This window comes from Scyliorhinus canicula, chromosome 9 (assembly GCF_902713615.1).
Source record: "Scyliorhinus canicula chromosome 9, sScyCan1.1, whole genome shotgun sequence".
Taxonomy (NCBI): domain Eukaryota; kingdom Metazoa; phylum Chordata; class Chondrichthyes; order Carcharhiniformes; family Scyliorhinidae; genus Scyliorhinus; species Scyliorhinus canicula.
The window spans coordinates 20,115,665-20,139,778 of NC_052154.1; the positions used below are offsets into that span (position 1 = coordinate 20,115,665).

The 24,114-nt window shown below is 42.0% G+C and overlaps 1 protein-coding gene across 3 annotated transcripts in view; it reads left to right on the forward strand.

Annotated features, from left to right (window-relative positions):
• The window catches only part of zdhhc7 (zinc finger DHHC-type palmitoyltransferase 7), an 82,950-nt gene extending 59,633 nt beyond the window's left edge, over positions 1-23,317 (forward strand). For all 3 annotated transcript variants that reach the window (XM_038806301.1, XM_038806303.1, XM_038806302.1), the window contains 4 exons: positions 8,142-8,238; positions 14,390-14,471; positions 18,925-19,055; positions 22,222-23,317. In XM_038806301.1, the coding sequence (XP_038662229.1) occupies positions 8,142-8,238; positions 14,390-14,471; positions 18,925-19,055; positions 22,222-22,398 (487 nt within the window). In that variant the 3' untranslated portion in view covers positions 22,399-23,317. The remainder of the gene's footprint in view (positions 1-8,141; positions 8,239-14,389; positions 14,472-18,924; positions 19,056-22,221) is intronic.
• Positions 23,318-24,114: the final 797 nt, after the last annotated feature.

Below are 24,114 nucleotides of genomic sequence, written 5' to 3' on the forward strand. Positions count from 1 at the left end.
AGAAGATCAAGGGTAGAAGATGCATGGGAACACCACCACCTGGAATTTCTCCTCCAAGACACACACCATCCTGACTTAGAACTAAATCACCGTTTCTTCATTACCGGTGGATCAAAATCCTGGAAATCCCTCCCTTACAGCACTGTGGGTATACCGATACCAAATGGACTACAGGTGTTCAAAAGGGCACCTCACTGGCACATTTCCAAGGGCAGTTAGGAGTGAGAAATAGGTGCTGGCCGCGCCAGCAAGACCCACATCCCATGAAAGAATAAATTTCAAACATTCATAGGATCCCTACAGTGCAAAAGGCGGCCATTCGGCCCATCGGGTCTGCATCGAGCCTCTGAAAGAGCACTCTACCTAGGCCCATTCCCCCATCCTATCCTCATAACCCCACCTAACCTTTTTTTTGGACACTAAGGGGCAATTTAGCATGGCCAGTCCACCTAACCTGCGCATCTTTGTTGGATTTTTGCTCTGACATTGAGAGAACACGCACCATAATAGCATACAAAGCAATCATGATTCAAAAATTGGGAAATAGTAAAGTTCTAAATCAATTGCAAATTTATACTGGCACAGAAAATCAGTGTTACAGTTAACAACTGACAGAATTCTTTTGTAAATAAGTAAGAATTATATTTGGGAGGAAGACATGTTTTAACCAGTCAAAGTGTGGGTACGTCGTTAATTACCAAACCAAAGAATATTTGAGAAAGACGATTCTTTATGTAGATTTTATTTTTAGTTATGAGATTGCTGAAAGAAAGATTATGACCCATTCACAAATATTTACTGTACAAGTTTCAGTAGGATTCAGGCAGATCATACATTTCTTTTCAGATTTGCTGTGTGTGCTTTCTTGAAAAGAATGCAGTACAAATGCATTGCAATGCAAATAGAATGACACAAGTAAAATGAGATTTGCAAATGACGCATTCATTTTTGTGAAGGAGCAAAATGATTATTAGACTTGATATGGAGGAAGAAAAAATATACCATACCATGAATTCACTGTGAAGGTGATGTAACTGGAGGAAACGAGCTCCTGTGTCTGATATTACTCATATTACTTTCTAAATGGTGTGAATATGTCTCATATCTGACGTAGATCATTTTCAGCAGTCAGTCTGTGTGCTGTTTACATCAATTTATAAAGGACGTTCTCCACTTTTATCTCTACTCTGCTTCACTGGATTGCAAACTGCCGTTGCTTCTAAAAATGTACTGTGTACAGTTTCTCGAGACAGAGCTCCGCTGTGGTGTGAATTAAGTTCAGACAGCACACCGTATCTATTGAGCATCAGTTTTGTGTCAATACCAACTCTTTAAACCCATTCTCAAACAAGAGGCCATAATCTTGGAATAAGAGGTAGCAAATTTAAAACTGATTTGAGGAGAAACTGCTTCTCGCAAAAGGTTGTGAATCTGTGGAATTCGCCACCCCAGAGCACGGTGGACGTTGGGACAATGAGTAAATTTAAGGAGGAGTTAGACAGATTTTTAATTGGTAATGGGATGAAGGGTTACGGAGAACGGGCAGGACAGTGGAGTTGAGGCCAGGATGGGATCAGCCATGATCACATTGAGGGTGATTAGACTCGGGAGGCTAAATTGCCGACTCCTACTCCTGGGTCATGTGTTCTCGGGAGGAGATGCTCTGGCTGATTCACTATCCAGCTCTTGGTCAGTAGCATTGTAGATAGCAGGTGAGGAACATATCAGCCATGATTGAATGGTAGAGCAGACTCGATTGGCCGAATGGCCTAATTCTGCTCTTATATCTTATGAGCTTAAGAATTAAGTAACTTATGTTTTTGCTTGCCATTGGGATCAGTAATTGTGAAAATTTTTAAAATTGTTTCAAGTTAATATATAAAGGGTTTAAGTGTGTTTTTGAAATTTGCCATTCAGTTAAGTCTTAACAGTTCACTACTTTGGTCTGATTTTATTTGCGATGTGGACTTCGATGGCAAGCCTGCCATTTATTTCCCATCTGCAGAGGCCCTGAGAAAATGGCAGTCTGCCTTCTGGAACCACTGCAGTCTGTATAGATTCTAGTTCGTAGTGGTTGATACAACAAGTGGCTTACAAGGCTACTTCAACGCAATAGTGGGGAAAGATGCATAAAATCCCGACAGTGCAGAAGGAGGCCATTCAGCAATCAAGTCTGCACCGACTCTCCAAAAGAACACTCCCTTGCCCTATCCCCGTAACACCACACATTGATCATAGTTCATCCACCTAATCTGCACATCTTTGTACACCAAGGGGCAATTTGGCATGGGCAATCCACCTCACCCGCACATCGTTCGACTGTGGGAGGAAACCAACACAGTCACCCAAGGCCGGAATTGAACCCGAGTCCCTGGTGCTGTGAGGTATCAGTGTGCACTTTAGGGTCCATTGAGAGTGAACCACATTATCATGGGACTGGAGTTGCATATTGGACAGTCTGGGTAAGGATGTCAAGTTCACATCCCCAAAGGGCAATAGTAAATTAGATTTAACAACAATTTTTGCAGCTTCATGGCCATTTTCACTGATATCTCTCTTTGTGATTCCCTCCACAACATGAAAATCTTCAAATAATTTGATTAAAGATGCTATTAATTACGAAAGGATGAAATATGCATGTTTGTTTGATTAAAAATTAGTTATTTCAATTATTTTATTTTCAACTTATACTTATTTTGTGCTGCAAATTAAAAATGCCACACGTCCTTACATGGAACCAAAACATAGTAAGCAGGATATAGGAAATCTATCTTACAGGGCCAAATGGCCATAAGATGTCATCCATTCAGCCCATCGAGACTGCTTTGCCATTCAATGTGACCATGACTGATCTGATATGATGACCCTCTGTCCATCTTAACCCTGAACATATTTAACGACCCAGCCTTGACAGCCCTCTGCAGGAAAGAATTCCACAGATTTACTACCCTCTTGAGAGAAGAACTTCCTCCTGATCTCTGTCTTAAATGGACGAACTCTTACTCTGAGATTATGTCTTCTGGTCCTAGACTTTCCCACAAGGGGGAACAACCTCTCAGTATCTATCTTGTCAAGCCCTCTGAGAAGCCTAAATGTCTCAATAATGTCGCCTCTCATTCTTCGAAGCTCCAATAAGTACAGGCCCAACCTACTCAACCTCTCCTCATAAGACAATCTTTCCTTGCCCGGCATCAAAGTACTGGACCTGCTCTGGGCTGCCGTCAGTGCCAGTATATCTTCCTTGGATAAGGGACCAAAAATGTTTGCAGTATTCCTAGTGTGGTCTAACTAGTGCCTTGTATAGTTTTAGCAGGACTTCCCTATTTTTATATTCCATTCTCATGAAATAAAGGCCAACATTCTATTTGCCTTCCCTATTACCTGCTGAACTTGCATGCTAGCTGTTTGTGATTTATGCACGAGAACACCAAAGCCCAGTGCTGCAGCCTTTTGCAGTCTTTCCCCATTTACATAATATTCAGCTCCTTTCCGACCAAAGTGCATAACTTCACATTTTACAACATTATATTCCATCTGCCAAGTTTTTTCCCACTCACTTAACCAGCCTATATACCTCTGGACACTCTCAGTATCATCCTCACCACTTGCCTTCCCACCAATTTTGTGTCATCCACAAACTTGGCAATAATTATTAATACATATTGTAAATAACTGTGGCCCAGCGCTGATCTGAGGCACTCCACTAGTTACAGGTTACCATCCTGAAAATACCCCTCTAATCCCAGCTCTCTGTCTTCTACCAGTTAGCCAATCCGCTGTTCATGCTAATTTACAACTTTGAAGTATTTATTTACCTCATGTTTAGAGTGACCCTAAAAGAACTCCAGTTTGAGCCGATTCTACTTGTATCAATGACCTTCCAGGACCACGTTTACAAGGACAGAGCAGAGATTAAAGCAAATTATGCATTTTCTATTGTTTTTCTCCATTAATCAAGCTGTTTTGCATTCAGTGATCTGGTGGAAAAATACAGTTAATTGATTTTTCATTAAGTATGTGAAAAACCTGCCAATGCAAACGTCTTGATTTTGGCAGTCTGTGCTTAATGATGTCACCATGAATCCGCACTTTATAAAAATGATTTTACCATCGTGTGACGTTGTCTTGATTTGACTTTAATTTCAGTTAAAAAAAAATTATCCAGCGTGCCTTGTGAGTGACACTCCTAGTTTGAAATTAATTAGGTCGGGTTTCATGCCTGGCTCATTATTTCAAATGTTAATGTGCATTGGTTTACAGTTGGGAAATAGACGTATTCATTATCTGTTGTTGTACATGTGTTATAAATATTTATTTCTGGCCTCAGCTACTAATCTGGAGTTTCGTGTTGAGGTGCAATTTTCAGTTTTTATCTCCACTGTGGTTACTGGTATTCACACCCGGACTCCTTATGCTGGCTAAGAATATTTCCTCACCCACACACAATCATTGCAAAGTTTGTGAAAGTCAGTTTCTTCTGAAAGCAACAAGGAATTGTTTCTGTCAAAAACATTTTAAAGAGCCTGGAGACTGATTCAATCTTTATTGCTTTCCATCTATTTATGCATGTGCTGTTTAAATATCTATCTTCTGAATAAATCTGGCCATTAATTACATGGCAGTCTGGCAGTCTTTTATAATGAACAAAAAAGTGGTCATCCCATGTGAGGTCCAGTGTATCAAACTGTAATTAATGGGTAGACTGTGGCATGTTGTGTCATTCATTAAATGCATATAAGTGTAGGGTTCAGTTCATCTGAACCCAGTCTGGCTTTCTGATGGAAGCTGCCCTTCTGCTGTGAACACACTTTTCAAGGAGAAAGCCTCAATCGTAACAGTAGTTGTCAAAAATTCAAATTAGCTGCTCTTTACAAATGTTGATTCATCTCCCTTTCACTGGCTTAATGTCAGTCGCACTGATCATTCTACCAGAAAATAAATGAATGGTTCTCTTGTGGCTCAATTATTAGAAGTACAGGAAAAACATATTAAATGACCATGTGGGAAGAAAAATGTTTAATCTTTGAATTGACTCAAATGAAGGTTGATTGGAAACTCCTTTGCTTCATGCCATTAATTGTACAAGGCCCTTGTACTGTTTGCAGTTATCAAAATCATGATTTCTTCATTTATAGATCATTTTTTGCAGTGTTTCTTTTTTTGTCTCAATTATCCTTGGTGGTTAAAAACATGGACATATTGATTCTTTAATTTCTTTAATTTAATTTGTGCATCCTCATGTGCCATATGGGTAAAATTAGTCAGCCCAATTATGTGAATTTTGCAAAGTTTTATCAAATATCAGCTAAAACTGACTCTGGGATATTCCACTTCATTTAAAAAAACAGGAGATCATCAATTTTGAACATAGCTAGAAAAACATACATTGGCAAATGTTAGTTCGTCATTCTGAAATCTTCTGGAACAAAAACCTGAAGTGCACTTTGAAAAGTTGCTAACATTAATATATTCTTGAACCAGGCAGTATTTATGAATGTTAAATGCATTTATGTTACAGCAAAATTAATTGAAAGTCTTCTGAAGCAGGAGTTTGACACTCTGCCCTCAATCACAATTGCCACTTGCAGCAAAGCCAAACAGTTCCTGATGGGAGTAGTTGCTTTTGGTCCTTCATGTGGAGTCTGAGCATTCACATGCTGATCTCCTGGCCATTTTGTATGGTATTTAACATTGCTAGCCAATGTGGAACTAGCATTGAGATTGGCATGCTCTCACCAGGTTAATGGTAAAAAAAATTTAAGTATTTGTTTGTGGGCCATGAATTTTGCTGGCAAGGCCAACATTTATTGTCATCCCTTCTTGAGAAGGTGGTGGAATGGTGTCTTTTTCAACCACTGCAGTCCATGTGGTGTAGGAACGCCCAAAGTGCTTTTCGGAAGGGAGTTCCAGGATTTCGACCCAGACACATTGAAGGAATGGAGATGCAGTCCCAAGTCAGGATGGTGTATGACCTGGAGGGGAAACTGGAGCTGATGGAGTTCTGGTTCTTCTAGCTGATAAGAGGCTGCAAATTTTTAAGGTGCTGTCAACGAAGTCTTAGCAAGTTGCTGCAATGCATCTTTCGTATGGCACCACACTGCTGCCACTGTGCATCAGTGGTGGAAGGAGTAAATGTTTAAGGCAGATGGAGTGCCATGAAGCAAGCTGCTTTGTCCTGGATAATGTTGAGCTTCATGAGTTTTCGATCTGTATTCAGCAGGGAAAATTGAGGGTATTCCACCATGTGCTGTAGCCGGTGAACAGGCTTTGGGTGGCAGGATGTGAGTTCCCCGCTGCAGAATTCCCATCCTGTGTCCGGCTCCAAGAGCCACAGTATTTATACGGCTGCTCCATTTAAGAGATAAGCAATTCAGCCATGGTTGAATATCAAAGGAATTCTCTTTTTTTTGGAGATGGTCATTACCTGGCATTTACATGGCATGAATGTTACCTGCCACTTATCAGATCAGAATGCTGTCCAGGTCCAACTGCATGCAGGCATGGACTCTTCAGTATCTGATTAGTTGTGATGGTACTGATCACTGTGAAATCCTTGAGACAGTCCTCCTCCTGACCTTCTAAAGGTCATATTGGCATACATAAGGATAGTTGAACCGAGGGTACCATCATGAGGGATGTCACAAGTGTGAGATGACTGATCTCCAGCAACAATCATCTTCCTTTGTGCTATGTATGACTCCAACCACTGGAGAGTTTTCCTCCTGAGTTCCATTGACTTCAGTGTTGTTCGGGCTCCTTGATGTCACTCTCCATCAAATGCTGCCTTGATATCAAGTGCAGTCACTCGCACCTCACCTTTTGAAGTGAGTGCTTTTTGTCTATGTCTCGACCAAGGCTGCTATGAGGTCTGAAGCTCAGTGCCTCTTCCAGAACCCAAACTGCATTTGTAATTACTCTTTTACTGAGTAAGTGTGCACTGTCAACAGCACCTTCCATGACTTTGCTGATGATTGAGAGTATACTGATTGGATGGTCATTGGCCAGATTGGGTTTGCACTGCAATTTGTGGACAGGACATACCTGGGCAATTATAAGATTGCTGCCAGTGTTGTCGTTATACTGGAACAGTTTGGCTGGCTGCGGAGGGGGGAGCATGGTTAGTTCTGAAGCACAAGTTTTGGTACTGCAGCTGGGATGTTGGCAGGGCCCATTGCCTTTGCTGTATCCAGTGCGTTCAGTTGTTTCTTCATTATTGGAGCAAATTAAATTGGCTGAAGGCTGGCATCTGTAATGCTAAAAGCCTCAGGAGGAGATCAAGATGGATCATTGGCTCATCACCTTTGGCTAAAAACGGTTGCAAATGCTTCACAGCCTTATCTTTCACATTGATGTACTGGGCTTCTCTTTTATTCAGCATGGGGAGGTTTGTGGGGCCTGCTCCTTCAGTCAGTTTAATTGTCCACTACAATTCTTCACTGCAGTGACAGGCTTCAGCTCCTTCCATGCTGGAGGACTTTCTATTGGCCCACCAGTGTTGAGAGCCTGCCGTTGTCCTTAATTGGGCAGTGAGTCCTCCCGCTGGCCACTAATAAGTCAATCCAGAAAAACCCATTGGAATAAATTTATAATATTGGAATTCTCATTCCAAAGATTTGAACTAAATTCTTTCTGATGAGACACAAGAAGAAAATTTCCTCATTTGGCAACATCCATAATGTGTGGAAGGTCAATTACAACAGTTGGCAAACACCGATTAGGGACAAAGCAAAAGATATCTTGACTGCTATGGTCAGTAATGCCCCAGGCATTCTTGAATGTAAGATTATTAAGAGATGAAGAATTTCTTCAGCCAGAGGGTGGTGAATCTGTGGAACACTTCACCGGGGATGGCTGTGGAGTCCAAATCACTGAGTGTCTTTAAGACAAATAGATAGGTTCTTGATTAATAAGGGGATAAGGGGAATGGGGATGAGAAATATATCGGCCCTGATCGAATGGTGGGGCAGACTCGATGGCCCGAATGCCGTAATCCTACTCCTGTGTCTTATGGTCTTTTGGTTTTATTATTTGTATTTTGAAAAATGATGGAGGCATATGATTAAATATAATTGTGTGTCTGTTTGAAAATTAGTGTAGCATTTCTTATGCAAGAGATCTTTTTTCTTTCTTCCCAAAAATAGTATTTGTAAAAGGTGCATCCGGAAGATGGACCACCATTGTCCTTGGGTGAACAACTGTGTTGGAGAGAACAATCAAAAATTCTTTGTACTCTTTACTGTAAGTACATATATGTTTACCTCAAATTTTAGGCAATTAAAATTATACGACAGCAAACAAATTATAACTAACATTTAGAATTCTCCCGAATTAATCTTTTGAAATCAAGCGACAATATTATTGATGGCATGAAACGAGGAACTGAGTGACCACGGTTATGGTTCCATTAAATACTATTAATTTCACAATGTGTGACAAAGCATTTTGTTTAAATGTATCCTGTTACTGGCTGGCACAGGATTTACATTTTCAGTGCATTTTTGCTGAGAGGTGGCGATACAAGAGATTGTCCATTGAATCGGCCTCATCCAGTGATTCATTTTTAAACAATCTTGGCGAGCAGACCCAGGGTGTGAGTGCTTCTCAACTACGACCAGCTGTTAAAATAACCAGTTTGAATCTTAATTAACTATGAGTTAGGGAGATTGAGCTAGAACACCATAATTTAAAACACAGTGCTGATTAAATCAAAATAGCAGGCTAAAGAGACACCAACTACAGGTGTTGCATTGTCAGGGAGAATGCTGTAAACGGCCCAGGTTTTTGGTTGTGTAGCCATCCCTCATCCTCTTAGAGTTCCAACTTCCTGCTTTGTATGCATCAATAGGAATACTTTTATTTTGAAAAAAAATCCTGATCAAAATGTATCTTTCAATAAATAGAATTTTTTTTTAATGTGAGACACAAAATTTGAAATATTAGCCGCATTAATTATGCTGATTAGCCCACTTCATTATGTTTAATTGAACCTGGGCCGTTTACAGCATCCTCCCTGACAATGCAACGCCTGTAGTTGGTGTCTCTTTAGCCCGCTGTTTTGATTTAATCAGCATTGTGTTCTAAATTATGGTGTTCTACCTCAATCTCCCTAACTCGTAATGAATTCCGGTTGCCTTCCTGTTGTCGAGGTTCTGTTGGGAATTTCACTACAAAGTAATTCATATTGATTTTTAAAAAGAAAATCAAACGTTTGAAGAAATCTACATTTTCTTACATTTTGCAAACTCTATTAAAAGAATGGCATTTTCAGTAGTGGGGATATCAAATTATATACATCTTCATCTTTGTTTTTGGTAAGGATATGTAATTTTCAAAATGTCAACAGTTTGCATCAATTATTTAAAGCTTAAGCATTTCTATTGCAGCAAAATCAATCCAGTCATGAATATCCGCTTGCCAGCTCAGTGACTTTAAATTGGTAGCTTCATAGGAACTTACTCTTATCAAAGGCTGAGTAACTTTGGAATGTTAACGTGATGGGAAGTGCATATATATTCTCAGATTTCTGCCGTTAATGCTCTGAGTTTTCATTTTGGGGACACTCGTGGAAAATCTCAAAGTCTCCTGCCTCTTCATAGTTCTTTCCTGGGCCCTTCAGAAATTAACCTCCCTTCATTTTATTTAGAATTGATTATTTCAGCACAATCCTGGTCAGCCTGCCATATTCTACTATCCATAAACGTGGCATCATCCAAAACTGCCGCCGTCTCCTAACTCTGACCAAGTCCCATTCACCCATCACCTCTGACCACGCTGACTTATATTGGGTCTTGGTGAGGCAATGACTCGATTTTTAAAATTCTCACCTTTGTTTTCAGATCCCACCATCGTCTCTCCTTCCCTATCTCTGTAATCTCCTCCAGCCCCACAACCCTGTGAGATATCAGTGCTAAGACGCTACGCTCTGAAACTCCCTCCATAAACCTAGTAATCTCTCTACCTGCTCTCCTTGAAACCCACTTCTGTGACCTAACTTTTGATCATTTGTTCTAATATCTCCTTCTAATAGCTCGGTGTCAAAATTTACTCAAAGGGCAGCATGGTTGCCTTGTGGTTAGCACAGTTGCCTCATGGCGCTGAGGTCACAGGTTCGATCCTGGCTCTGGGTCACTGTCCGTGTGGAGTTTGCACATTCTCCCCGTGTCTGCGTGGGTTTCGCCCGCACAACCCAAAAATGTGCAGAGTAGGTGGATTGGCCAGGCTAAATTGCCCCTTAATTGGAAAAATAATTGGGTAATCTAAATTTATAAAACAAAACTTTCTTTATAATACTCCTGTGAAGCGCCTTGGGATGTTTATTATGTTAAATGTGCCATATAAATATGGAAGAATGAGCATTATCGAATCATCCATATATCAGTTGCTCCAACAGAAATCTGACACCGAAACGGTGGATGCAATGGCCTGCTGTGCTGTAAATATATATTCTTATTTTTGCCTGAACAGTAATTCAACGCATAATGACAACAAGTAAAAAAGAATGCCCATTCACCCGCGTTTTGGTTCTCATGTAATTGTATATAAATCTGTAATTATATACCTAAGCACCAAAGCTCGGGAGAGCCAATGTAAGTCAGCCAGGACAGCGGCTTGGTGGGAGTTAGGGCACTGGCAGCAATGTTCTAAATGATGCCAAGTGTAATGGGTGTTGCAAGACACCGGACCCCGGGCTTCTCCAAGTGGCTGCAATGTAGTACAATGAAGGCAATGCACATGCACCTGGTAACAAGATGGAATTGCAATGTACGGTCGCCTGAATCTGCGCAGGCACGAGTGACGTCCTATCCGGCTTGGCAGTGCAAGACGTACGTTAACTTGGCAGCTGGGAGGAGGCGGTGAGAGGGGTGGAGAGAATGGATGGTGGTGGTGGTGGTGGCAAAGACGGCAGCAAAACTGGTGGAGCCTGAGTGTGTTAGTGAGGGAAAGCCAGAAGCAAAGATGGCAAATTATTCCTCAGCTGAGTCCAAAGGGATTCCATCTGGGCTCCTTTTGTATTTAAATTTGTGCTTCAATGCTGCAATAATAGGATTGATATCCGTCTGAATGACCAGTTCACCAGACTTTATTACATTTAGTGTCAGATACATATTCCTAGCAGGTGCTAAGGGTATATCTCAGATGGCCACCACATCAAAGGAGGCAGATAAAGCGGCCAATCACTTTCCACTTATGTGGTCACCAGTATTATTGCCAGGCCCTAAACTGGATTGCATTCTTGTTTGGATTGACGAATGGCAGTGCAGAATCCAGGTTAAGATGCTTCTGAAAGCTAGGAGGTTGACTCACTTCCATGCATTCAGCATACCAAATGTTCACCCGGGTGATCCCAGGTTGAGGATAAGAATACACACAGCTTCCAAGCCCCCTCCCTGGCTATGCAGTTTCTGCACAGCACAGATTTTCATTGATTCGTCATAATAAATGGACTCCAGGTACTTGGAAATCCAAACAACTGAAAACAGTATTAAATCATTTCAGAGCTGAAATCCAGTTCAGACCAAGCTCTTTGTACTCGCTCAGCTACATTTATGGTTTTATTTTAATGTCTTACAACACCAGGTTAAAGTCCAACAGGTTTGTTTCAAACACGAGCTTTCGGAGCACGGCTCCTTCTTCAGGACCTGAAGAAGGAGCCGTGCTCCGAAAGCTCGTGTTTGAAACAAACCTGTTGGACTTTAACCTGGTGTTGTAAGACTTCTTACTGTGCTCACCCCAGTCCAACGCCGGCATCTCCACATCATTATTTTAATGTGACTTTGTTTTAACCTCGAGCCCGTAACCTTGAAGATAACGAAAAACCATGGCAAGTTTGTACAAAGTTAGGTTGAGGACCCGGTTTGCAATTGGCTAGTTTTTAAAACTCGATTATTATAATTTAATTAAAGAATGACTGCCAAGATAAACCTAGACAAAATAGTAGATGCCTGCTACCACTCCCCTTAGTACATGAACTCTCCCATTAGAACATCTAATTATACTTTGAAAAACCCTAATTAATTTTAGCTGATCTTAATCTGTTTGGTAGACTGTCCTGTTCATCACTCTTTAAAAACAATGTAACTTGTTTCCTTTAGATGTGTTTGTAGTTAATTTCTATTTTATGTCCTCTAATTCTTCTTTCTTAGCATGCATTGCAGTAACGATCTGGGTGCACCATTCCCATAGTAAATAATATGTTGTATACTTCAATGAAGCATCCCCTTTAATCTTTTCTTTCTGAACTCCAAAACATAAGCCTCCTCATAGCATATTCGCTCTGTGCTGATCCATCAGTCGGTGCGTACAGCAGCCTTTGTAGAGCAGTTTTGATGCGTGCAATGAGCTTGCTAATGACCCCACGCTCTTCTGTCGGGTTTTCCCTTGCTATCAATTTGTTCCAGCAAAGATTATTAAGAGCGAGAGTGTGGGCGAGAGAGAGAACCGCGGCCTCACTGCGCCGAGTACCCGGCTTCAATCTCAGCCCCGGGTCACTGTCCGTGTGGAGTTTGCACATTTTCCCCATGTCTGCGTGGATCTCACCCGCACAACCCATAAGAAGTGGATGGTAGGTGGATTGCCCACGCTAAATTGCCCCTTCATTGAAAAAACATTGGGCAAACCCTGTTAAAGGTGGTCTTTGAGGACCACTGGTGAAAAAAAATTAGCCGATTTTTTTTCGAGGGATATAAGATATAAAGCACTATAATCTGCCCATGTATTAGGGATAATTCACAACGCATGAGCTATGGGGAAACAGATGTGAAGAGAAGAATGTTCTGGTCCATGTCCAATCCTTATTCTTGCAAAATTGTGCCGTACAACTAAATCCAGACTCAGAATCATAGAATTTACAGTGCAGAAGGAGGCCATTTGGGTCATCGAGTCTTCACCGGCCTGTGAAAAGTGCACCCATGCCTCTACCCTATCCCTTAACCCAGTAAGTTCACCTAACCTTAGTGTTGTCACCATATCCTAAGAAAAGTTGCATTTTGTACCTTTCTCTTTGAGTTCAAATTAATCTATGTAAATTGTACCATTAGCAACAATTGTTGCTTTTGCTTTACAGTTCAGCAGTAATGCATGAAATCAGGTGTAGGCCAGTTGACAATCTTAACAATGAGAAATATGGGTGCAAACGGTGGCACGGCCAGCAGATGCCGGGAGATCATCTTCCAGGATCTACCATGCTTGCTACGGCTCGTGAGCTGCAACGTGATCTCACGAACCGTCACGATCTGAATTCCGCCCACATCTGGCAAATATGCATATCTACCAAGGCCCTGGGATGGGACCAGAAACAGGTACCAGATGGATCGACATTTGGGTGGGTCTCCCAGGGGATCGGAGGCTCTCAGGTGATTGCCCTCTCGGTAGGATTGAACCCAGGCATTGCCAGCATAGCACCCTGCCACTGCCACCTGGGTTCCAGCCTGATACTGCCTAGGTGGCACTGTCAGCTGGCAGGGGCATTGCCAGGGTGTCAGGCTGGCATCTTTCCTGTACCAGGGATAGGGCCTGGGGCTGCCCTGCCCGGGGGGGGGGGGGGGGGGGGGTGTTGGACGGACCTCCTTATAGGTGAGTTGGGGCTTTGGGGTGGTTCGGGAGTTGTGTTGGGGGGGGGGGGGGGGGTGATCTCTTCCTCCACTGAGTTCCAGCGGGTGGAGGAGGAAACGGGACTAAGTACAGCCTTGGCAAGGCCTTCCCCTCTGAGGCCCCAAAGTGCAACAATGTCCTTTTGGATAACATGGGGCTGAATTCTCTGTTTCAGCGGCTAAGCGCAGGCTCGAACAGAGAATTCACGGGAGGTTTACAACCAAAAAATCGTTGCAGACCTCTCACTGATTCTGGGACCAGTGAGGGGCTAGAAGCGGTGCCGGACGAAACACCCGGCTCGCGTGCCGAAATCGGCCGGAAAATGTCAGGGTTCCTGGCGGTGCCTGCGAATGGCTGATGGCCTGAATCAATCGTTTCTTACAACATGGCGCCAGTTGTGCACGGAACTGACCCGCCATCCACAACCCCACAGGCCACTGGAAACATCTGGCTTAAAGCGCCCGTGGCGAGACTCTGATCCAAAAAATTTTTACCATTTTCCAGCAATTACAACAATATTTCTGTGTACTATAATAAATAAACCCTTCTTTACTGTCACATAGCAGTCCAAAATGTTTAACTAATATATAGACAATAAGCTAATTCTTACAAATCCATATGTATGTCACTGCTAGACCATCGAGGGAACCAAATTAGAATCTTTGTGGATGTGCATACAGTTTTAACCTTGGAGTGTATTGAATTAATCTGATCCTGTCTTTGCTGACTTATCATGCTCGATAATAAAGCTAATTGTAATAGACATAATTCAATAATAGTTCTCTCCATCCATTTGCAGATGTATATAGCACTGATTTCAGTCCATGCGCTGATACTGTGTTGCTTCCAATTTTACTTCTGTATCAGAGAGCAGTGGAGTGGTGAGTAATCGCACTTGTTCAGAAAGATACATTGGACTTATGAAAATTGTTTTGATAACAGCAGCAAATTAAGGGTTGATAAATGAATGATTTAATACTTTTCCTCAGAAAGGGCTAAATTTACAACGTCATCTTGTCAGTATGATCAGATTTGTTTCTTGTTTGTGCTTAACCTTGTGCCTATGTATCATTTTGAATACCTTTGAATATCTGACTGAGTTTTTTGCTCTTAACTTTGAGGAGGTTGTGTTTACTCAGCAGACAGCATAGGGGCTGGTTTAGCACAGTGGGCTAAGACAGCTGGCTTGTAATGCAGAACAAGACCAGCAGCACGGGTTCAATTCCTGTTCCAGCCTCCCCAAACAGGCGCCGGAATGTGGCAACTAGTGGCTTTTCACAGTAACTTCATTGAAGCCTACTTGTGACAATAAGTGATTATATTATATAAATACTCTTGCAGTGAAAAGATTCTGGGCTGAATTCTCTGTTCAGGAGATTGTTCTCCTGCCTGAGATGAATCGCCTCTGATTTGCACTCTCACTGGAAGCAGGAATCCAGAGGCGATTCACTACCCTTGCCATGCAAATTAATGCATGGCGCGGATTGTGCAGAATTCCCTCACGAATCCCGCTATTGGACTGCCATTTTGAGCAGGTGGCCCGATAGTGAGGTCTGGCAGCTGCCCCAACCCCCAACAATGCAATTCCGCCCCCCCTCTGTATTTGCAGAGTCACCTCCCCCCCCCCCCCCCCCCATCCCAGACAGTACGAGGCCGATCTGACTCTTACAAGAAAATCCCCACGTTACAGAGTTTTACCCCCCACCAGTGATCCCACTCACTGAATTTAAACCCTTGAGATCTTTAATCTGCAAGTCTTTCACTCACATCAATGGGGAATTGGGTTTACTCGGCTGTGATTGACAACTTGTACACAGCATTGTTTAACTTCATTTCCCTTCACATTTGAATAGAAGTACCCAGCTGTGAAACTAACCACAATTTATATAAACATCTAGCTATGATTGATAGCTCTTGGACCAGATGAAAAGGAGTTAAGTGCTTTCTGCAGAGAAAAAGAGGACCGGATAATCACGCAGGCTTGGAGAATCCGGTGTCCAGCCCATTAATCAGGGAATTTGGGCCATTTATATCCTCCCGGTGGTGGGACGGCAGAGAATCCAACCCTACATCTGATCTTTGCAGTGGTATAGAGTAAATGGGAGGAACACGTGATAAGAGTTAAAAGAGATTCTAGACCATTTAAATGTCTGTACCTGTTTAATCTAGAATGATAATTATGCTTCATATTTTTGTTTGGCTGAAATTTTTCCAACCAAAACTTGCTTTTAATTCATCCTTGCCATTGTCTCTTATAAGTGATGCTATTCTAAGTAAGATTTAAAATGGTTGGCTTTGAGAAGGATCTGAAAGAAGGAGGTGGAGTGGCAGGAGAGGGGATTTATAGAGCAAATTCCAAAACATGGGACGTAAACAGTTAAAGGTGTGAGCACCAATGGCGCGGCAAAGAGAAGTACAGAAGCATGATAAACCAGTCAGGAACGGAGAGTTCCGGAAGAGGTTTTTAAATTACGGGATGTGGGCTCGCTGGTTAGGCCAGCATTTATTGTCTGTAGCTGTCTGGTGCATTTTAGATGCTTTTAAATTGTTAATTTATTGTAACTGTAGTTGAGTTAAAACAGAGGATTGCCCAAATTGACGCAAAACCTTTTCCAATAGTGAAATTACAGGATGTCTCATAAACAATCGTATATACATGTAACTCTTCTATGTCTTCTATGTAATAAGTTTGAGTATCTTTAAATGGGTATGTGACATCTTTGGCACAATCCGCCAGGTGCATTATGCATTCGCACGAACGCGGTGCGGCCAGTAAATGATGGGAGAGGCCTCCAGTGACACGCCCTGTGGGATCTACCAAAGTCCTGCGAGGCATCAAATTCAGAACCCTGCCAAACGTGGGGGACCAAATGGCACACGCCGAAGTCGGTTTAAAACCGACTTGGCAAACTTAGCCAGGAGCTACCGGCCACCCCAGCGAAGCCGCAGACGAGCGCCTTTCAACACGGCCCGGGGAAACATGGACCAGGTGGAACGGTACCCGGGGGTTCTCTCAGGCTATCAGAGATCCCTGGGTGGTCAAGGGTAGTGCGAAGTGGCCCCCTGGCCCTACCACTGGAATGCAGGCACTTGGCACTGCCAAGGTGCCCAGATGGCACTGCCTAGCTGGTAGGAACACTGCCAGGGTGGCAGTACAACGGTGCCCGAGAGCCAGGGTGGCACTGTCAGGGCTCAGGATGGGGCTCTGCATGGAAGGTAAGTAGGGGCCTTCAGGAGGTTGGGGGTGGGGTGACTGGTGGGAGTCCTGTAAGGAGGAGGGGCTGTGAGGGGGCCTGAAAAGGGGATCCCCAGGGACCCCCTAGCGGGGTGACCTCACTTGGCGGGCGAGGGTAGCACCCATGTGTGTGGGGGGGTGACATTTCCAATGGGTGGGAGGTATTGAGGACCTACTAGCTCACTTTGAGATTGGGGCACCCTTTCAAAATGGCAGCCCGATCTCTGAGTTCATTTCACCAATGCTGTAAAAAATTGTATGTGTGGGCTAAATCAGTGACAAACTCCCAGGGCCCCAAAAAAGTGACTATGTGCCATTGGATAGAGATGGGGTACTTGCCGGCAGTGCTGCGGGAAACCCCCTGAAAAATCCGCCACAAATGAACTTAGAAATTTTTCAGTTGAATCACGCTGCTTGACTCAAATTGTGTAAGGTGTTACTTTAAGATGAATTAATTAAATATGTATATTTTGATCCTTTCTAACATTGAAGCTGGGATCACTTGGGCTTTATTGTTCATTTAGAGGGTGGTATGCTGTTTCTCCCAGCATTTAGTTCACATAAATGTTTTGAACACTGACTCAACTATTTTCAGAATAAAAATATGTTCTTGGAAGAAGTCACCAAGTAATCGTCTGGAAGTACAGAGCTTGAGTATTGTTGAAAAATGTGACATATTATCAAAGCTTTTTGTCTTGCATTCATTAGGACAGCTACGGAAGATAACCCAACACTGAAGAAAACAACAGCGATTTATATTGCATGAGAAGGGAGTGCTGATTGGTTGGCTAGTGGACTCCGATTGGCAGAGGTGTTGCCATGGAGAATGCTGCAAAGAACAATTAGCTTGTCTTTCAAATTCAAATCAGGCAGGTCCTTGCATTATGTCTTTTTCAACTAAACAAAAGCTTGGGGGACAGCCATTCCCTGGTTCATTCCTCATGGTAATGCCTTGACCAACCTGCCTGTTTTCAATTTGAAACAAAAGCTTGGCAGTTAACAACTGTTTTCTGCTGCATTTTCCGTGGCAACCCCTCTACCAACCAGGGTCCACTGCACTCTCCTCAAGCAGTATCAATTGTTGTTCCCTTTGCTGTTGTTTTATTTTGCTTAGCTGTCTTGATGAGTACAAGGCAAAAAGCTTTGAAAGTTTGTTTGTTTTCAGCAATACTTAAGTCAACAAGTGGTAAATCATTTTCTACAAATAGATATCTGACTTTTCATTGTGCCAATATGTCAAATAAACTTGATTTCTGCCCATTGAATGCTAGCTATGCACCTATTAAAACTTTGATTTAAAATTAAAGCATTAGGACCATGTTCAGCAGTGCTCTGAGCCTACTTAATTGTGAGTTCCACAGCGAAATTGGCATGTGTGACCCATTAGTTTCAAAGGAGTAGTATTAACAGGATATAGTGGAGCAAACAGCTGCTAGTTGACAAACTATCATTCGTAAACACTAACAAGGACCCTTGGGTATGCAGTTATGGCCAAATCAAAGTCATTAATTTCCGGTAACCCAGAGACAGCCTCTTAAATACAAACCTTTTTCTTTTGTGTTTAATAACGAATGAGATTCAATATCACGGTCAATTTGAATTCCATACAGTCTGACGACAGACATTTTCTTCTCAAGTTTTATCAAAATTAATTTGCTGACCCAAATAATACCGCTATGAAAAATATGTGCTGTGAATTTTAAACTTCAAGTTGTGACTAAGGTTTAGTAGACTATTCCATTCCATTAGATTCCTAAACGTTTACAAGACACCACCTGATATTTCAGAGACTCTGGGAGAATAAAATAAAACTATAGAAAATACATCTTTGATAAACCTTCTCCGTACAGCGGAGGAAGTTCCAGTGGCCTTTTAATGCTGACATTGTGGCAAAAATAAGGTTGAACATCTAGAGCTTCGGAATTTATGAGCGCAACCACTTGGGTTGTCCCATTACTTTTCTCCATGTGAAAGTTATTAATTAAAGCTTTTGTAAATCACTGCTGATTAATTGTGTGAAAAAAGGTGATTACACATTGAACCCAATGTTATTGCATCATTTGCAGGCTATTTTGATAATGAGATGTTTTCCTCCACAGAATGCAGTGGCTTCTCGCCTCCTGTAACAGTAATCCTAATCATCTTTTTGTGCCTTGAGGGAGTTTTGTTTCTCACATTCACCTCGGTAATGTTTGGCACGCAGCTTCACTCAATATGCAATGACGAGACGGTATGTTTTTTTCATAGTCATAGAAATTTGTGCGTACAATATTTTTTTCGATTCCGCAAAGGTAGTTGGAAGAGCACCAAGTTAAGCATCAGCAGGAAAAGCATTTGTGCTCTCTGCTCCTGTTGCATTCCTTAAAAAGTGATTTTTATTTGCATGGTTCAGGTGTAAAATACTTTTCCCCTTCGCTTTGCTATTTCAATTTTGGTTCGCAATATATTTTGCTGCTCTCCTGATGTGCACATTCAAAGCTTGTAGAACTGAAACGTGCAATCTAGGGAGATTCCAATTTCACTCCTCTTGTCTGCCAGGATTTGGCACCTTTGGCAGTACAAATACGATAATTAATATTGTAGGCCCCAAGTATAGGTCGAAGAAAAACAAATTACCCATCATAATTCAGCAACCAATGCTGGGAGGTACAGGTGTGAGAATAAAGTTGAGTTTCTCTGTTATGCTGTACCAGAGTCTGATATGGTGCTGACATATTTCAGAGTTAAAGCTCCAGTAAAGATTTTAAAAACGCAAATACGTATTGTTATATAGTTGGAATGCCAAAGATTAATTCTAAAGTCAACTAAGAGGACAAATAGAAATCTTAACTGAGGGTGCGATTTAACGGGGCACAAACAGAGTCCTGTTTGGGCGCGTTTAGCAGGGTGTTTCTTGGTGCCTTCAGTGCCCGGATGGTAACAGTGTATCACCCAGCCCAGACTCTGACAACCCGGGGACCTCCAATGGCCTGGGAGACAGAAAGCTGTGGTTTGAAGACCCATTCCAAGACCTGTGCATATAATCTAGGCTGACATTTCAATACAGGATATGGAGAGAGTGCAGCACTGACAACGGAGAGCTGTAAGCATGAATCTGAGGTGCCACCTGCACTCCTAGGTGAACACAGACGTTGCCCGTGGTACCACCAAAGAAAAGCACTCTCTGCTTTCTCTGAAAAAAAGCAGTGTAATCTCATTTGCTTTGAATATTTAATCCTGTAGTCAATTCAATGGAATCAGAATCTCAAGACTACGAAGTAAAGTACTATATTCATGCTAGAATGCATAATGCTGTTGAGCAGGATCAACTACGAGTGACCTTCAGCAGTTACTGGGCTTAAACTAAAATCTTACAGGGCTGTAAGTAGCAATGTTTTATTTGTCAGCCAGACTCTTTTGTTTAGAAATCCACAGCAGCCCCATGTTAAAATAGTGAGTACCTAGCAGACAGTGTAAAAAGGTCTTAGGTCTAATCCCCTGTCTGCGCTGAGACAGCTGATCTTAGCCAAGCGACAGCACAATTACCTTGAGCGTCTCTGGTCCTTAGGAGCAAGGTCAGGCAAGATTTCACGCATTACTCAGCACTTTGCAGTTTCAGTCAAATGATGAAACTGCTGTGCCATCATTTCTTCTCCCAACACGGTCAAAATGGAAACATTCCACTACGTAGCTATTCACTGAATTTTGAGCAATTATGCTTCACCCAGAGCAACTTACAGGCCCCAAAGCAAAATGTTGATGGATAGAAAAATAGTTGCAAGGCAAATGCTTCATGTTAAAATACAGCGCTATTTTTCCCCCTCCTCACCTAACCCCCTCTCCCTGTCCTCTGAAGAAAGAAGCTCAGGGGAACAATTCAAAACTTAATGCATACGTTCCGTGGCTATTTCCCGAGCATCTCTCAGTCAGTTTCTAATTGCCACTACATACAAGCCACCACGTACAACAATCCTGATGTGTTGCTGAAATGAGACGCGGATGAAACTTTTCATCCTTTACTCATCAGGACAAACATGAGAATGCCAAATTTCAAACAACCACAACAGTTTATATTACAGGAGAAAAGGACGCCAATTGGTTGACAATTCGACTCTGGCTGAGGCATTACCATGTAGAAAGCAATGGGGAAACAAAATCTATGTTGTTCGAAAAAGGCAGAAGGCTTGATCATATTCTTTTTATTTGCAAGGAATGGGTTCCTGTGTTTGAATGTATGTCGTTTCAGGAAGCATAAATGAGCCACGTTATGAACTTGACTGATTATCTTAAATTGGTTGTTAGTGTAGCTATGCGCGCACTCAATCCTGGTGTGTTTATGCAGCATCAGAGTGTAGGAGCCCTCTCCGCAGTGAGTAGCAGGATCTTTTAGTCCCACCGCTGTTCGTGGTATTTCCTCGGGTTCACCGTCGGCGGGAATGGCCCGTAAATCCTGCACTAGGTTTAACTACACAGGGCATGGCATTGATCTTGGCAGATCAATCCCAACAGCTGGGTACTGTGCTGCGGGTCCACCACCCGTTTAAATTAATGCCAGTTGGGTATACTTCTGTCATGCACGGAGAATACAGAATGAAGAGAACTGATAGGTGCTTGATGACCGGCGCAGACATGATGGGCCAAAGGGCCTCTTTTTGTGTTGTAACTCTGATTATACAACATAATTTGAAGGAACTTAATTTTGCTGGTGCTAATAGTAAGGAAAAAGTCGATTTCAGCGTAGTTTCAAGGCAAAACAAATTGGTCCATTGATATGGATCAACGCTGTGCCATGTTTTTCAAATGCTAAGCCATATTTCTTTGATATTTAGAGGATAGAAATCATGAAAGACTGCAAAAAACAAATGAATCCAATTTGGTTATCATTTTTTCTCAGGTCAAACTTTCACTGGGGTCCAAAATTTCAATAGAAACAAGGACTGTTGAGAAAACTTCAGTGCACTCCAATACCCCATCTCTATCCTAAACAAATAGATTGACTCCTCCATTAAATACAGGTCAAGGGCAGGGGGTCTGGATTAATGGGCAGCACAGTGGTTAGAACTGTTGTTTCTCAGCGCCAGGATCCCAGGTTTGATAACCCCGCTGGGTCACGGTCTGTGCAGAGTCTGCATGTTCTCCCTGTGTCTGCGTGGGTTTCCTCCGGGTGCTCCGGTTTCCTCCCACAAATTCTGAAAGACATGCTGTTAAGTGAATTGGACATTCTGAATTCTCCCTCAATGTATCCGAACAGGTGTCGGAGTGTGGCGACTAGGTGATTTTCACAGTAACTTCATTGCAGTATTAATGTAAGCCTACTTGTGACAATAATAAAGATTATATTATATATAATGCTGGGTTCTACGTTGGAGTATTATCGGTAATCACACTAATCGCTGCAACTTTTGTTTATCATGCAGGAAATTGAACGATTAAAAAATGAAAAACCAACTTGGGAAAGGAAGCTACGATGGGAGGGAATGAAGAATGTTTTTGGAGGACAACCCTCATTTCTGTGGATTAATCCTTTCTCAGGCGTTAGAATTAGACGACTCATTCCTAGAAGAATGAAGGGAGGAGCAGAATTTGCTGTTTGACTCTGAGGAAGAACATTTTTGAAAAGTAACCTTTCTAATAATAAAATAAAATTAGCACAAGACTTAGTCCCTTTCTACGTACTGCCTACTAAGGTACTGTGGATTAAATAAACGCTGCCTGCTAAAATTGAACATAGCAACCTAATTATGAGCAAATTTCCTGAAGTCTGGAACGAGTGAACTGACAGAAATCTCCATCAGCCATCAAAAGAATGGATTGCAAAGATCAAACTAGCTTGAATGGGCAGTTATGCGTCCTAATTCTCTACTGTATAAACCACTGCATAGTTGCTCATCCTGCAGTATCGCATCAATGTACCATTTGTGACATGATCCCAAATACTTGGACGTAAACCACAATGCGATTGATGTTAATTTAGTGGCATTGATTGGGAATGTTTTTTTAACATAAAATTTGTAGTCCATTTCATTAAATCCTTTGCACCCCGTTTGAACAATGAGTTCAGGCATTGTATTTACAAATTGTTACATATGATGAACTGTATAAGTTAGAATTGAATAATTTCTTTAATCTGTTTTTATATTTTTTTATATATATATAAAAGGGAACTCTAAAGAAGGGGAAACTTTATTTTTTCAGTTCATGTATATTTTTTTTTATTTCAGGAAAGTTTTCTTTCCCTCTGTGGTATGGGTGGGTGTGTACTGTTTTTTCAATAATACAAAGTTTACCCTGAACGTAATCACATTTTAAACATTTTATTTATTGTTTTGTTCAAATGCACAGATGAATTGTAAGTGTAATATTGTTGATGGCTGTTTCTAAAATTGATATAAAATATCTTCACAACAAATCTCCCGTCCAGTTGAATATAGAATGATTTTTCAGTGTATGGTTACAGCAAGTTTTACTCATTGTTTCCAATGCACTGAATCATAAAACAAAAGTTGAAACTAACCCAGATGCAATTATTTAATTTTTTATTGTTTGTAAAGCTTTAGTGTTCCTATATGGTTCAAGTATAACAGGAACATGCTCTGTTTTGCCGGGTAATGTTTGTGATCTGAAAAATGAAATCTCCATTCTGGAACCTATATCAAAAAGTCTTCTTTTTCGGCGATCCCTCGCTATCGGATATGATTGTCCACCTTAGAAACTCCGTGTTACTGGTTATGAATTCTGTGGGTCCTTGCATGGCTGATGAGCCTGAACGTGCAGCCACATCTTCAACCTTACACCTGGCATGCGTTTCCAGGAGGTGGGATCAGTCCTTGGAGTCTAGCCCCGTGGTATCTCTTTTTCAGGCTACTTTTCTGGGCCTCCTCGTACCGTTGGGTGCTCACGAAGAATTGTGTCCCTTCAATCAGGAGGTTCCTCCGCGTAAGTCTCCTCTGAGCAAGGATCTCCCAGGCATTAACATTGATGTTGCATTTCTTGAGGTTAGCCTCCAGGCTGTCTTTGAAGTGCTCTATTTGTCCTCATCTTGTTCGGGAACCTTTCTTGAGCTGGGCAAAAAATATTTGCTTTGGCAGTCGGGACTCTGACATCCTAAGCACATGACTGGCCCAGCGGAGTTGGTTTTAGATAATCAGGCCTCGTTGCTGGTGCTCTTGGCTCCTTCAAGGACGCTGATGTTCAAACGCCTGCGCTCCATGATGATGCAGAGAATCCATCTCAGGCAATTTTGATGGAACCTCTCCAGGGCCTTGAGGTGGCATCTGTACATAGTCCAAGTTTCTGAGCTGCACAGAAGA